Source organism: Chiloscyllium punctatum, chromosome 15, assembly GCF_047496795.1.
Source record: "Chiloscyllium punctatum isolate Juve2018m chromosome 15, sChiPun1.3, whole genome shotgun sequence".
Lineage (NCBI taxonomy): Eukaryota > Metazoa > Chordata > Chondrichthyes > Orectolobiformes > Hemiscylliidae > Chiloscyllium > Chiloscyllium punctatum.
Window position 1 is genome coordinate 95,228,951 of NC_092753.1, and position 15,015 is coordinate 95,243,965.

Genomic DNA, 15,015 nt, shown 5'->3' on the forward strand with positions numbered 1-15,015 from the left:
GTTTCACTGCATAAACCCCACATTCTCTTCATCTTCAATCCTCACTTTCTCAGTTTTCCTTTGCAGATTGGCCGTTTTTGATCAATTTATGCTATCTGTAACTTTGCAGAGTGCAATCTCCGTAACATAACTGTGGATACTGAAACAGTCACATCTCATATGTCTTCCTTGTCAAGGGCGAAGCTAAAATTAGTGAAGGCCTAAAAGCCTCTGGCCACTTGCCTGACACCACAATGTTTACTAAATCACAGCATGATATTGGAAAATCTGATACCAATACATTGACCTTTAATATTTTGCCAATTCTTGGTTGATTAACATTGTTGCACTGATAACTAACACCTACACACACATGTTGGTACAAAAATGTGTCAACTAGCAGAATGACTCAAGGTAGCAAGGGCACAAAATGACTTGGAGAGTGTTATCTCCCAGTTGGAGAACACTTCAGTGGTCCGGGACATTCAACCTTGGACCTTCTGATGACCATCCTCCAAGGCAGACTTCGGGTCAGGCAGCAGAGAAAAGTGGCCGAGCAGAGGCTGATAGCTAAGTTCGGTGCCCGTAGGTAGGGCCTTAACCGGGACCTTAGGTTCATGTCACATTACAGGTGACCACCATTGCACTACACACACACACAGAACCTCCTACACACACACCCACACACGCACACACATACACAGACGCACACAGGCACTCCTAAACACACACACACAGGCACTCCTAAACACATGCACACACACAAACACAGGGACACACACGCACACATACACAGACGTACACAGGCACTCCTAAACACACACGCACACACCCCTCCACACACACAAACATACACAGACGCACAGAGGCACTCCTAAACACACACACATGCACACACTCACACACACACACATACACAGATGCACATGCACACAGGCACTCCTAAACACATGCACACACACCCTCTCACAAACTTAGATCCCATTACACACACACACACACATACACACACACACACACATACACACACACATAAATTCTCTCTCACAGATTCATGCAACCCCTCCCCCCACCCACCCATACATGCATAGAAGCCCACATGCACACATACATACATTTCTGTGATGAATTTGTACTTGCAGAGTTACATTGTAATTTGCTCAAAAACTGCATGAATTCATGTAAGATTCTGTTAATTCATTTTTTGGATTAGAATCAGTCTAAACATTATGGCACAGACAGCAGCACACAGGAGGCTAACACCATCAATACATAATCTGGGTTGACACCAGTTATTAAAGTTCACTTGAGAATGTAACTTTTAAAAAAAGGTTTGTGATTTACATGTGAAAGAAATGAAACTAACATGGTCATTCTAACAGATGAGAGACTTAACAATGTACTTTTTCAATGTATAATTTCAGTTACACCACACTTTAAACTTTTGCTATAAATTCTGTGTCTTATAATTGTGTACTCCACAACTACCTGATGAAGCAGCAGCGCTCCAAAAGTTAGTGCTTCCAAATAAACCTGTTGGACTATAACCTGGTGTTGTGATTTTTAATTTCGGGCACAGAATATACTGTAGGTCAACATGTCAATGCCCATCACCAAGATTGACTTAGCAGCACAACTATTGATTGAGCTGGTTTGAATCCTAAAGGATGTAGCCATGATGTGGAGGTGCTGGTGTCGGACTGGCATGGCCAAGGTCAGAAGTCACATGACACCAGGTTATAGCCCAACAGGTTTATGTGAAATCACAAGGTTTCGGAGCATTGCCCCTTCCTCAGGTGAAGTGGGAGAGAAGAGCACACAGGCACAGAATTCAAAGGCAGAGTGCGAGGGCAGAGAGATCAAAGGATCATGCAACTGATGTGAGTGCAGTGTTGAATAATAAGTCTCTGCAGGTGACCAAGGCAGTTTGAGTAACCCTCCGGTCACCTGCAAAGACTCATTATTTGACACTTCACTCACACCATTTGTACGATCTTTTGATCTCTCTGTCCTTGATCTCTCTCTACCTATGAATTCTGTGCCTGTGTGTTCTTCTCTCTTACTTCATCTGATGAAGGGGTAGTGCTCTAAAATCTTGTGATTTCACATAAACCTGTTGGACTATAACTTGGTGTCATGTGACTTCTGACTAAAGGATGTAGCTTCTACATAGGGTCTGCACCAGGTGGCAAGAGAATCAAAAACAATGAAAAAACTATGCAAACCCATCCTCGCCCATCCTTACCAATCTATCTATCACAGGCGCATCTATCCATGCCTCTGCAGCAGTGAGTTCCATAGATTCCACATCCTCTGGCTAAAATAATTTCTCAGTTCTCGCCTCTTCACTCTGAGGCTGTGCCGTAAGGTTCTTGTTTCTCCTACGATTGGAAATATCTATTCCACATCAACTCTATCCAGGTCTCCCAGTATTCTATAAGATTCAATGGGATCTCCCCCTCATCTTTCTAAGACTTCATCCCCGAGATCATTCTCATAAACCTCCTCTAGACTCCCTCCAATGTCAGCACATCCTTCCTGAGACACAGGGCCTAAAACTGATCACAATATTCCCAATGTGGTCTGACCAAAGCCTTATACAGCCTCAGCAGTACATCTCTGCTCTTGTATTCTAGCCCCCTCAAAATAAATGCTAACTTTTGACTTCCTAACTGCCAACTGAACCAGCATGAACCCTCAACTAGGGCTTCTAAATCCCTTTGTGCTTCAGATTTATGAAGCCTTTCACCATTGAGAAAATAGTCTACCCCTCTATTCTTCCCACCAAAACTGGACAACCTCACATTTTCACATCTTCCATCTGTCACTCCTTTGCCTTCTCTGCTAGTCTGTCCAAAACCTTCTGCAGCCTTCCTGTTTCCTCAACACTACCTGGCCTTTGACTTATCTTTGTGTGATCTGCAAACGTAGCAACAATGACCTCGGTTCCTTTGTCCAGATCGCTAATGGACAATGTGAATTGTTGTGGTCCCAGCACAGATCCCTGCGGAGCTCCACTAGTCACCAGCTGCCTTCCTGAAAAAGACCTCTTTGTCCTTCACTTCTGCCAGTCAGTCATCCCTCTATCCATACCAGTACACGTCCCTAATATCATGGGCTGTTATGTTATTGAGCAGTTACCCATGCAACACTTTATCAAAGGTCTGCTGGAAATCCAAATGGATCGCATCTAAATAGATCACATCCACTGACTCACCTTTGAGTAATTTTCTCATTAGATCGGCAAGAATTCTGATAGATTGGTCAGGTATGATCTCCAGTTGAGGAGGCCGTGCTGACTCAGCTCTGTATGACCATGCGCTTACAAGTATTCCTCAAACTCATCCTTAATAATGAACTCTGAAACCTTCCATATGACTTTGCGCCCCCCACGCCCCCCCCCCCCCCCCCCCCCCCCCCCCCACCATACCCAACCCCCCTTCCTTACCAAAGGTGTTGCTTTAACCATTATCCCATCCTCTGGAATCCTAAATAACTCCAGTGATTCACCACCAATGCCTCTACAATCTCCTCAGCTATCTCCTTCAGAACCCTGCGATGTAGCCCATCTGGTCCAAGGTATTTATCCACGTTCAGACCTTTCAGCTTTCCCAGCACCTTCTCTTCATTGATGGCCACTACACTTACCTCTGTCCCGATTCTCCTGAAGTTCTGGTATGCTGCTGGTGAATTCCACTGTGAAAACTGACGTATGACATGCCCAGGGGTCTATCTGGCACAAAACATCTTTGTTCACAATCTATGTATGTCTAACTTGAAGGCTTTGAAGAGGTGACAGCTGTGTGTCAGTCAGGGAGAGACAAGGAGCAGCAATGGTGGGGGGACAGCTGGCTGGGTCAGGGACGGATGGAGGCAGAGAGTGAGGAATGAAGTGAGTTCGTGAGGAAGAGAACGGGGATGTTAGTGAGTGAGTTTAGTGGAGGGGGGGTAATTGAGGGAGCCTGGGGTGGATGAGTGAGGGATGGTGAGTGAGTGTGTGAGTAAGTGAGTGCGTAAGTGATTGGTATATTTGATAGTAAGATCTTGGAGAGTGTTGCGGAACAAAGAGACCTTGGAGTGCAGGTTCATAGCTCCTTGAAAGTGGAAATACAGGTAGATAGGATGATGAAGGTGGCATTTGGTACACTTACCTTTCTTGGTCAATGCAAGGTAAGTATAGGAGTTGGGAGGTCATGTTATGGCTATACAGGACATTGATTTGGCCAGGTTTGGAATATTGTGTGCAATTCTGGTCTCCCTGCTATCGGAAGGGTGTTGTGAAACTTGAAAGGGTTCAGAAAACATTGATGAAGATGTTGCCAGGTTTGGAGGGTTTGATCCACAGGGAAAGGCTGAATAGGCTGGAGCTGTTTTCCCTGGAGCATCGGAAGCTGAGAAGTGACCTTATCGAGGTTCATAAAATCATGAGGGGTATGGATAGGGTAAATAACCAAGTTCTTTTCCCAGGGTGGGGGAGTCCAGAACTAGAGAGCATAGGTTTAGGGTGAGAGGGGAAAGATATAAAAGAGACCTAAGGGGCAACTTTTTCAAGCAGAGCATGGTGCGTGTATGAAAAGAGCTGCCAGAGGAAGTGGTGGAGACTGGTACAATTATAGCATTTAAAAGGCATCTGGATGTGTATATGAATAGAAGGATTTAGATGGGAAAGGCCAAATGCTTGCAAATGGGACTAGATTTATATAGGCTATCAGATCGGCATGGATGAGTTGGACAAAAGTGTCTCTTTCTGTGCTATATATCCCTCTATGACTATCGCTGTATGAGTGAGTGAGTGAAGGAGGCTGGGTGAGTGAGTGAATGAGATCCTCACTGAGGAAGTCCAAGGAGAAAAGGAAATCACAATCTGATCCAATTGTTGTGAATTCAACTGAGGCCAGCTCAGGACTTGCAACGGCCTAGTGGCATTATTGCTCAACTGTTAATCCAGAGACCCAGGTAACGTTTTGGGGACCTTGGGTTTTAATCCTGCCATAACAGATGGTGGAATTTGAACTCCATAAAATCTGGAAGGAAGATTAGATTAGATTAAATTAGATTACTTACAGTGTGGAAGCAGGCCCTTCAGCCCAACAAGTCCACACCAACCCTCCAAAGAGCAACCCACCCAGACCCATTCCCCTACATTTACCCCTTCACCTAACACTGCAGGCAATTTAGCATGGCCAATTCACCTAAAGTTTAATGATAGCTGTGAATCAATTCTTGGAAAAACCCATCAGGTTCACTAATGTCCTTTTGAGAATGAAACTGCCATTCTTATCTGGTCTGGCCTACATGTGACTCCAGACCCCTGCTTTTGGGATAGGTTTTCTATGACTTTGCTTTTTAACTAGAAGCCAAGGTTTTTATTGGTGAGCTGTTTGACTCGCATTTCTCAAACTCCAGATTTGTGGAACTCCAATCTGACCATCTTCCACGGTGGTATTCAAGCCCATGTCCCTGAGTCATTAGCCTGGATCTCAGCATCACAAGGCTGTGACAGTATGATAACACAATCATTTAATGGCAGAGACTTGTTAAATGATGCACTGGGGATGTAACATAAGTGGCATTTGCATGACAGGTCGCTGCTGTCAAGCCAAGATGATGCTCTGTGTTTCAGACAACTGAACAATGTGGTATATGAATTACAGTGCTGGGGTAGTGCCAACTATGTTGGCTGTAAGTCCCAAAGACTAGCAGAAGGTATTAAACAGCTACCCAATAAGCAAAGTGCCAACTGTGCCCACCCAGCCTATACCTCCAGACACGCTTCACAGTGCCCAATGTGATCCTGCAGTTGGATAGCATTTGCTGGATAATCCCAAGTATGTGAGGAATCGCTTGGTCAATCAATTTAGAATTGTCAGATGAGCTCAGAGTGTTGCACACTTGTCATTATTGGAAGCTGCAAATATTACTACACCGACAGGAAACGCATGTGTATGCATAGGGCCTATTTCAACTCAACAAGATCTGCACACTAAGGTAAAAACAATGACTGCAGATGCTGAAAATCAAATACTGGATTACTGGTGCTGGAAGAGCACAGCAGTTCAGGCAGCATCCAACGAGCAGCGAAATCAACGTTTCGGGCAAAAGCCCTTCATCAGGAATAAAGGCAGTGAGCCTGAAGCATGGAGAGATAAGCTAGAGGAGCTCTCTCCATGCTTCAGGCTCACTGCCTTTATTCCTGATGAAGGGCTTTTGCCCGAAACGTTGATTTCGCTGCTCGTTGGATGCTGCCTGAACTGCTGTGCTCTTCCAGCACCACTAATCCAAGATCTGCACACTATCCAGGCTTGAGCTGACAAGTTGCAAAATACATTCAAGTAACCATGCAAATCAGGTTATAAGTTAGCTCGCTGAGCTGGTAGCTTTGTTCTCAGACGTTCCATCACCATGCTCGGTAACATCATCAGTGAGCCTTTGATGAAGTGCTGGTGTTCTGTCCCACTTCCTATATATGGGTCTTGGTTTGTTGTGGTGGGTGATATCATTTCCAGTTCTGTTTCTGAGAGGTTGGTAAATAGGATCCAAATCGATGTGTTTGTTAATAAAGTTCTGTTTTGAATGCCAGGCCTCTAGGAATTCCTGTGCGTGTAGTTTAGTCTATCCCACGATGGATGAACTGTCTCAAACAAACTGGTATCACTAATTGTCTGTGTGTAAGAGTACTCATGATAGTTGGTCATGTGGTTTGGTGGCTAGTTGGTGCTCATGTATCCTGGTGGCTAGTTTCTTGCCCGTTGTCCAAAGTAGTCTTTGTTGCAGTCCTTGCAGGGTATTTTTTATATGAATCACTGAATCCCTTATTATTAACATTCTAGGGACTACCATTGACCAGAAATTCACCCAGGTTTGCAACAAAATCACAATGGTTACAAAAGCAAATCAGAGGCTAGGAACACTGCAGTGAATAACTCACTTCCTGACTCCCCAAAACCTATCCTCTATCTACAAGGCACAAGTCAGCAGTGTGATGGAATACTCCTCATTGGCATGGATGGATACAGCTTCAATAACACTCAAGAAGTTTGATCATCCAGGGCAAAACATGATTGACCCCACCATCCACAAGCATCCACTCCATCCACCACCAATGTTCAGTCGCAGCAGTGTGTACCATGTACAAGACTCGCCCAATTCCAAACCCAGCCCCACTTCCATCGAGAAGGACAAGGGCAGCAGAAACATGGGAACCTGCAGGTTCCTGTCCAAACCACTCACCATCCTGACTTGGAACTATATCAACATTCCTTCACTGTTATTGGGTCCAAATCCTGGAATTCCTTACTTCATAAGATTATGGGTCTACTTACAACTTACGGACTGCAGTGGTTCAAGAAGGCAGCTCACTACCACCTTCTCAAGGGCAACTAGGGATGGGCAACAAACACTGGATCAGCCAGTGATACCCACATCCCATGAATAAATAAAAAGGGGCCTGAAATTAATGAAGACAACCTGAAAAGCTTGTGTTTCCATTCCCTTATGTTGCCGTGATTGTTAAATCTCGGTGTGACATGAACAACCTGGTACAAATCTGGTAAATTTAGATGACCTTTTTTTTTGTACAAGGTTAATTCACTTTGTGGAGCAGATAATCACGGGCATGATTCTGTATAAAGGAGCAGCTGTTACCAGACACAGACACAGACACATCTCTCGCCGACAGGATGAAGATACTGATTGTTCTCAGTGTCCTGTTCACTCTCTCCAGCGCCAAGGTCCTTTCACGATGTGAACTTGCTCACATTGTAAAGAATTCCATACTGGTTCACTTCACCGAGTACAAAGTTGCCGACTGTGAGTAACATCCTCTCTGTTCTATTTAAGCCGTACTGAGTGCCCTGACAGGTTGGGACAGTTGTAGTTGTAGTCCTGTAGTTCTGTCAGTCAGTGGGTGAGTGTCTGGTTGATGGGGACAGTGAATGCCTGAGTCTGGCCTGGACTGAGTAAATTGCTCTTTAGTTTAAACTCTGCAAGGGCAGGAATAGATTGGATGTTGGATGGTTCTTTTTGCAGAGAGTCATGAACCTCTGGGTTACGTTGCTAGCTGGTGCACCGGCTACTGATTGTCTGCTTCCAACAAGGAGCTGACTGGTATCTGACTGGGGCAGAGACCTCCTTCTGCAGAAGGGTATTATCATTGTAGTAACACGTATGTTCCCTGTGATCTCCTGGATTGGTTTTGATCAGCTGAGGGGATCCAGAAGGATTCTTTCTGAGTATTGTTCCCCTCATTGTCTCTGGCGTGCTGCCTCTCCACAGAGAAGGCTGTGGTGGTCATGGCTGTGATGGGGGATGGGGTTTGGGCTGGGGTGCAGGGGAACAAGGGACAATCGGTGATGGTTGCTCCATGGGGAGGTTTTAATGGCTTCTCCTTCTGAACCAAAAGCACTGACAGCAGAGGGTCACGTGACTATGGCAAGCCACAGAGCCCAGTGTCCTCACAAATACATTTCTCCAAATAATAAAATCTCAGGATCCTGATGTAGGTCACACCTGATCAGCTCGCTGGCCAAATTCTACTCATTTACCTTTGACTGGTTATTTATATTTCTCCTAAGCCAACAGAAAGGTACAACTACAATCTAACAGGATACAACAAAGGAGATAGTGAGGACTGCAGATGCTGGAGAAGTCAGCGTCGATAAAGTGTGATGCTGGAGAAAACAAAGCAGGTCAGACAGCATCCGAGGAGCAAGAGAGTCAATGTTTTGGGCTTAACCCTTCTTCAGGACTGTGGAGGGGGCTGAGAGATGAATAGGGGAGGGAGGATGGGACTGGGGGAAAGATAGGTAGGATGGCGATAGGTGGGCGAAAGTGGGAGGTGATGGTGATAGGTGACTGGGAAGTGTTGGAATGGATACATGGGAAGGGAGCTGGAGAGGTCAGGAGGGCGGAGCTGAGTTAGAGGATCAGATCTGATAGGTGGGGGGAAGGGAGATTTAGAAACTGGTGAATTCAGTGTTAAGGCCGTGTGGAAAGGAAATGTTTACTGTGGATTGTTTCCATTCTGTCAGGTGTAGTGTGAGTCATATGAGGGCTTGTTTTGTGTTCTAACCTTCAGTGTTCTCTGTCCATTTTAATTCTAGGGGTGTGCTTGGCCTACTATGCAAGTGGGTACAATACATTGGCAGTACAATATGAGAGAAGCTGTGAGGGAAAGATCTGGTCAGCAGACTATGGGATCTTTCAGATCAGCAGCAAACAGTGGTGCGCAGATGCCATATTTCCAAATGGTACAAATGAATGCCACATGAACTGCAACTGTAAGTGAATTAGCACAATGCAAAATCCAAAATGATTTTCTCATTATTTTCCTTATAAAACCATGTCGCTGGAGAGCTGACTATATCTCTATTTGCTACATTACAAATTAGATTAAGTGATAGTGGACAGTTTTAGAGATTTTGCTGCAGGGAACAGGCTGAAAATGACTCCACAGAGGCAGGTATCCCAGCACCGGCCTGCGTCAGCCTTTAATAAGACAGGAACAGTCCTTGACCACGGTGCCACCTCATCAGAGTCAGGTCCTGCAGTGTCAGGATCTCTGACACTCCTGTTTATAGCTGTCAGCCCTGGCTCCCTGATTGGACCAATCAGCCAATTTAACAGCCTCAATCAGGGAACTCAATATTCTATGAAGACCAGCTGGCTGACCTCATTCCAATCACAGTAGAGGCCCTTCAGCCCATTGCTGTTTGCACCGATCATCAATCATACATCTATTCTAATCCAATTTTTAGCACTTACCCCATAGCCTCTCAAGTGATCATCTAAATATTTCTTAAATGTCTTGAGGGTTCATTCTTCTCCCACCTATTCTGACAGTGGATTTCATATAAAAACAACCCTCTCAGTGGGATTTTTTGGTTCAAATCCCCTCTAAACCACTTCCTCCTTACCTTACAACTATGCCTGATGGTCATTGACCTCACTCCTAAGGGGAAAAGTTTCTCCTTATCAAGCCTAACTTTGTACACCTCTGATTTGGAAGTGCCAGTGTTGAACTGGGGCGGACAAAGTTAAAAATCACACAACGCCAGGTTATAGTCCAACAGATTTATTTGGAAGTACTAGCTTTCAGAGCACTGCTCCTTCATCAGGTAGTTGTTCACATAGCCTGGTGTTGTGTGATTTTTAACTTTGTACACCTCAAGCAGCTCATCTTCTTTGGCTCCTCTCCAGTCTCTCTTCCTACTAAATCTCTCTAGGCCAAACAACATCCTGGTGAATCTTCTCCACACCTTCTCTACTGCAATCACAACCTTCACATTGAATGGTGACAAGAACTGCACACAATACTCTCGATGTGGCCTAACTACTGTTATATACAACTGCTTGCTCTTGTAGGCAGTGCCTTCACTAATAAAGGTAAGTTTGCCCTCTTAACCACCTATCTACTTGCCCTGCCGCCTTCAAGGATCTATGTAGATGCATAGCAATGTCCCGCTGATCATCTGCACTTCCTTGGGCCCTTCCATTCAATGTGTACTCTCTTGCTTTCTGAGTTCTTCCAAAATTCATGACCTAACAATTTTCCGGATTAAATTCTATCTGTCACTGTTCAACTCATCTGCACCATCCTGTAATGTCTCAGTCTTCCTTCCTTATTATTTACCATACCACCAATTCTTGTGTCATCTCTACATTGACTGATCATAACGTCAACATTTGTGTCGAGTGTGAATTCAAAGAAAATACATTTCAAAGGTGGTAAACACTCTGAGGTTATTACCATGACAAAAGGATGAACCACTTGGGTCACCTTATTGTTTTACACAGAGAGTGAGGGGTGATTGAATAGACATATCAAATAGATGTATTCTTGGTGATGTTTCCTGAGAGAATACATCTACACGGCATCAATAGAAGATGCTAACCAAGGAATCAGTTCTATCAGTTGTCCCTCATGGAACTGGGAATCACTGGTCAGGTCAACATTTATAACTTGTGAAAAGGTGCAAGTGTATAACTTTAAAGGGAAGTTCAGAGTGAAGCAGATTGTCATGGATTCAGAATCACTGCAAGGTTCATGTGGCTAAGGATGAGACATCCTGAACTAGATGTGTTTTGTGATAGTCTCATGGTCACCATTACTGGCACTAGCAATTTGTTTAGACCTCATTAAATTCAGAATGTTTAACAACCTGTCAGCCATGGTGGGCGTCCTGATTTCCCTGGATCATTAGTCTCATTCTCTGGAATGACCAGCCCAATGAGGTACCCACAATCTTAGTGGATACCAAATTAGAAGTAACTCTTTACCTGGGAACAGGTGAGAACGTTGTCCTCTCCACCATAAATAATAGTTGTGGATCAATATCTACAAGATCAGCAACATAGAAATTTCTCAATCTGTATCAAAACACAACAGATTTAAACTCTGATTCTAACACCACATTTCTTTGCTCACTATAGTATTCCTGAACAAAAATAGTAATCTACAAACTGACATCGATTGTGCAGCAGTGATCGTGAATCAACAAGGAATGCAGGCCTGGTATGTTACAATAGAAATTGTACCTTCTCTCACTTTGGAGTGATGTGTCTAGTTTGTAATAGATTGATGGGATGCTGCTGGTTTCTGTATCCAGGTTATAAACACTGTAATGACATTGAGGCCACACACATCAACCCCTGCTGTGAACAGATATTTCAGGTATCAGCTAGGAAAGGGTTTCAGAGAGCTTGTGAATGAACAGTGTATTATAAGACCATAAGATACAGAAGCAAAGCTTAAACCATTCAGCCCATCGAGTCTGCTTCGCCATTCAATCATAGCTGATTCGTTTTTCAACCCTATTCTCCTGCTTTCTCCCCAAAACCTTCGATCCCCTTGGTACTCAAGAACCTATCTATCTTGGTCTTAAATATACTCAATGACCTGACCTCCACAGAGAGATAAATAGGAGGGTGGAGGTGAGGGTGGGGGTAAGGTAGCTGGGAAGGTGATAGTTCAGTGCAGGTGATAATGATAGGTTGGTGAAGAAGGTGGAGCAGATCGGTGGGAAAGAAGATGGACAGGTAGGACAGGTCAAGAGGACAGTGCCAACTTGGAGGGATGGGTCTGGGATGAGGTGGGGAGGAGGGGAGATAAGGAAACTGGTGGAATTGATGTTGCGGTCGGAGGGTCCAAAGGCAAAAAAATGAGACGTTCATCCTCCAGTATGGGAGAGTGTTACAGAGAAAATGTGTGATAGAGTGTGTTACAATGAGGGGTGTGTTGTAGAATGTTACAGTGAGGGTGTGTTACAATCAAGGTGTGTTATACAGTGTTACAGTGAAGGTGTGTTGTTGAGTGTTGGATTGAGTGGTGTGTTATAGAGTGGTACAGTTGAGGGTGGGTTATACAGTGTGACAGTGAGGATGTGTCATAGAGTGTTACAGTGAGGGTCTGTTACAATGAAGGTGCATTGTCGAGTGATGGAGTGAGTGGTGTGTTATAGTGTTACAGTGAGTCAAAGAGAGTGTTGTGGTGTAGAAGTGGAACAAAGATTGTTGCAGTGAGATAAGTATTACTGAACATTATAATGTAAACATGTGAAATCCAGATTTCATAGTGAGTGTTACAGAGAGTTTTACAGATGCTGATTGGTTACCCCAACATTGCTGCAGAGATTGGTTTGTTACTGCCTCCTCCCTCAGGTGCATTAGGAGGGGAGAGTTTAATCGCAGGGAATTTCTGGTGAATTAGACTCTGTTCCTGGTTCAAATGGAGTATTTCACTTCAGGAAAAATGTGAAGGCATTAGAGATGGTGCAGAAAAAGACAATGAGAGTGCTGCCAAGTCTGAGGAGTATCGATTTTAACTGGATGGGGTATTGTCTTTGGAGCAGAGAACATTTAGAGGAGATCTAGTCCAGGAATCATAAGGAATCTGGTTAAAGTAAATAGAATAGTTGATCACTTTGCAAGAAGGATCAAAATCCAAAGGACTCTGACTGAGGATGATTTGCAAAAGAAGGGGATATGAGGGAAAGCATTCCTGGTAGTGAGTGTTTCGTGACTGTCAATGGAGAACTGGATAAATACCTGAAGAGAGACATTTTGTGGATTGAAGGTATAAAGGCAGAGGAGTGTCATAGAGTCATAGAGATGTACAGCAAGTGAACAGACCCTTCACTCCAACTTGTCCATGCTGACCAGATATCTTAAACAAATATAGTCCCATTTGCCAGTATTTGGCCCATATCCCTCCAAACCATCCATCCAGATGCCTTTTAAATGTTGTAATCGTACCGACCTCCACCATTTCCTCTGGCAGCTCATTCCGTACACGTACCACCCTCTGCATGAAAAGGTTGCCCCTCAGGTTCCTTTTAAATTTTTCCACCTCACCTTAAACCTAGGCCCTCTCGCTTTGGATTCTGGCACCCTAGGGATAAAGACGCTCCATGGAAAACAGCCCCAGCCTATTCAGCCTCTCCATGTAGCTCAAAGCCTCCAACCCCAGTACAATACTTGTTAACCTTTTCTGAACCCTTTCAAGTTTCACAACATCCTCCCTATAAGAGGGAGGTCAGAACTGAATATGGTATTCCAAAAGTGGCCTAACCATTGTGCTGTACAGCCGCACGATAACCACCCAACGAGGAGAGTTGTTCTCTTAGTAAACAGACATTGATATGAGGGGGCAACTGGCCTCCTTCTGTGCCCGAGCTATAGTTCCAAGACTCTATTTGCCCATATTTTGTTGGAACAATATAGAGCATGTATTTAGAAATACATGGAGATTCCTAATGATTGGGTACAGATCTCATGGGAGAGCCTGGTATTGGCTAATTGAGAATAATTCCTCGTACATTCCTAGAATTAGTGACACATTTGGTGTTCTCAGTCAGAAGTATATCAGACTCAAAACGCTAAGTCTGTTTTCTCCCTCCTCAGATTGTTGCAAGACCTGCAGAGTTTCTCCAGCACTTTCTGTTTTAATTTCAGGTCTCTTGGATCTGCAGTATGTTGCTTTTTGCTCTGCATGTGGAATAATTCCTAAATCAGCTCTTTATAGATTACTTTACCCTCAAATGAGTCAGCACTTTCAGGGGACGAGGGTGTGGGCGTGATTTCAGGGGGACAGAGAAAGGTAATCCCAATGCCTCCAGTCAATTTTTCAAAAAAAGGCCGTATGTCTTACTGATGGACTCATATTTTCTGATGTTTGGTTTTTCAGGCCTTCCTGGGTTGACCACTGTAAGGGGAGATGGATTGATTATTTCACATTCTTTTGCTTTTGGTAAAGATGGAGGAAATCGTGCTGATCAAACCCTCAAACTTTGGCATTTCAGACCATGGGACACTATCACTATCTCGTTCAACATTGTTAAAACAGCTGGGGAGCCCAAACAGGAATTGGTTCTGTCACATCTCACTGAAATAAACTAATATCAAAACACTGGTGTTTCACTCCATGAAATAATAGAGATCAATCTTCAAGTGGGGGAGTTTTAATTACAAAGGAATATTAATGAATTTGGAATTCCTGGTTCCTGAGATGGTGGGACTGAGGCAAGAGGAGAAGTTGAATCGTTTAGGATTATGTTCAGAAGAATAAGGGGAGATCTAATAGAAACCCATCAATTCTAACAGGTAAGCATGCAGGTACAGCAGGTAGTGAAGAAGGCTAATAGCGTGCTGGCCTTCATAACAAGAGGGATTGAGTATAGAAGCAAAGAGGTTCTTCTGCAGCTGTACAGGGCCCTGGTGAGACCACGCCTGGAGTAGTGCGTGCAGTTCTGGTCTCCAAATTTGAAGAAAGACATTATGGCTATTGAGGGTGTACAGTGTAGGTTCACGAGGTCCATTCCTGGAATGGCAGGACTACCTTACACTGAAAGACTGGAGCGACTGGTCTTGTATACCCTTGAGTTTAGAAGACTGAGAGGGGATCTGATTGAGACATATAAGATTATTAAAGGACTGGACACTCTGGCAGCAGGAAACATATTTCCGCTGATGGGTGAGTGCCGAACCAGAGGACACAGCTTAAAAATACGGGGTGGACCAATTAGGACAGAGATGAGGAGA

At 44.2% G+C, this 15,015-nt stretch overlaps 1 protein-coding gene across 1 annotated transcript; it reads left to right on the top strand.

Annotated features, from left to right (window-relative positions):
• The first annotated feature begins 7,658 nt into the window (after positions 1-7,658).
• Positions 7,659-14,383, top strand: LOC140485933 (lysozyme C-1/C-2-like). The gene is made up of 4 exons (XM_072584378.1): positions 7,659-7,788; positions 9,081-9,257; positions 11,410-11,491; positions 14,162-14,383. The coding sequence occupies exons 1-4, from the start codon at positions 7,659-7,661 to the stop codon at positions 14,226-14,228; spliced, it is 456 nt and encodes a 151-aa protein (XP_072440479.1). The 3' UTR covers positions 14,229-14,383.
• The last annotated feature ends 632 nt before the right edge of the window (positions 14,384-15,015 follow it).

Coding starts and splice junctions, on each gene's coding strand:
- LOC140485933 (XM_072584378.1), top strand. CDS start 7,659: ATGAAGATACTGATTGTTCTCAGTGTCCTGTTCACTCTCTCCAGCGCC. Junction 7,789..9,080: donor CGAGTACAAAGTTGCCGACT/GTGAGTAACATC, acceptor TTTTAATTCTAG/GGGTGTGCTTGGCCTACTAT. Junction 11,492..14,161: donor CAACAAGGAATGCAGGCCTG/GTATGTTACAAT, acceptor TTGGTTTTTCAG/GCCTTCCTGGGTTGACCACT.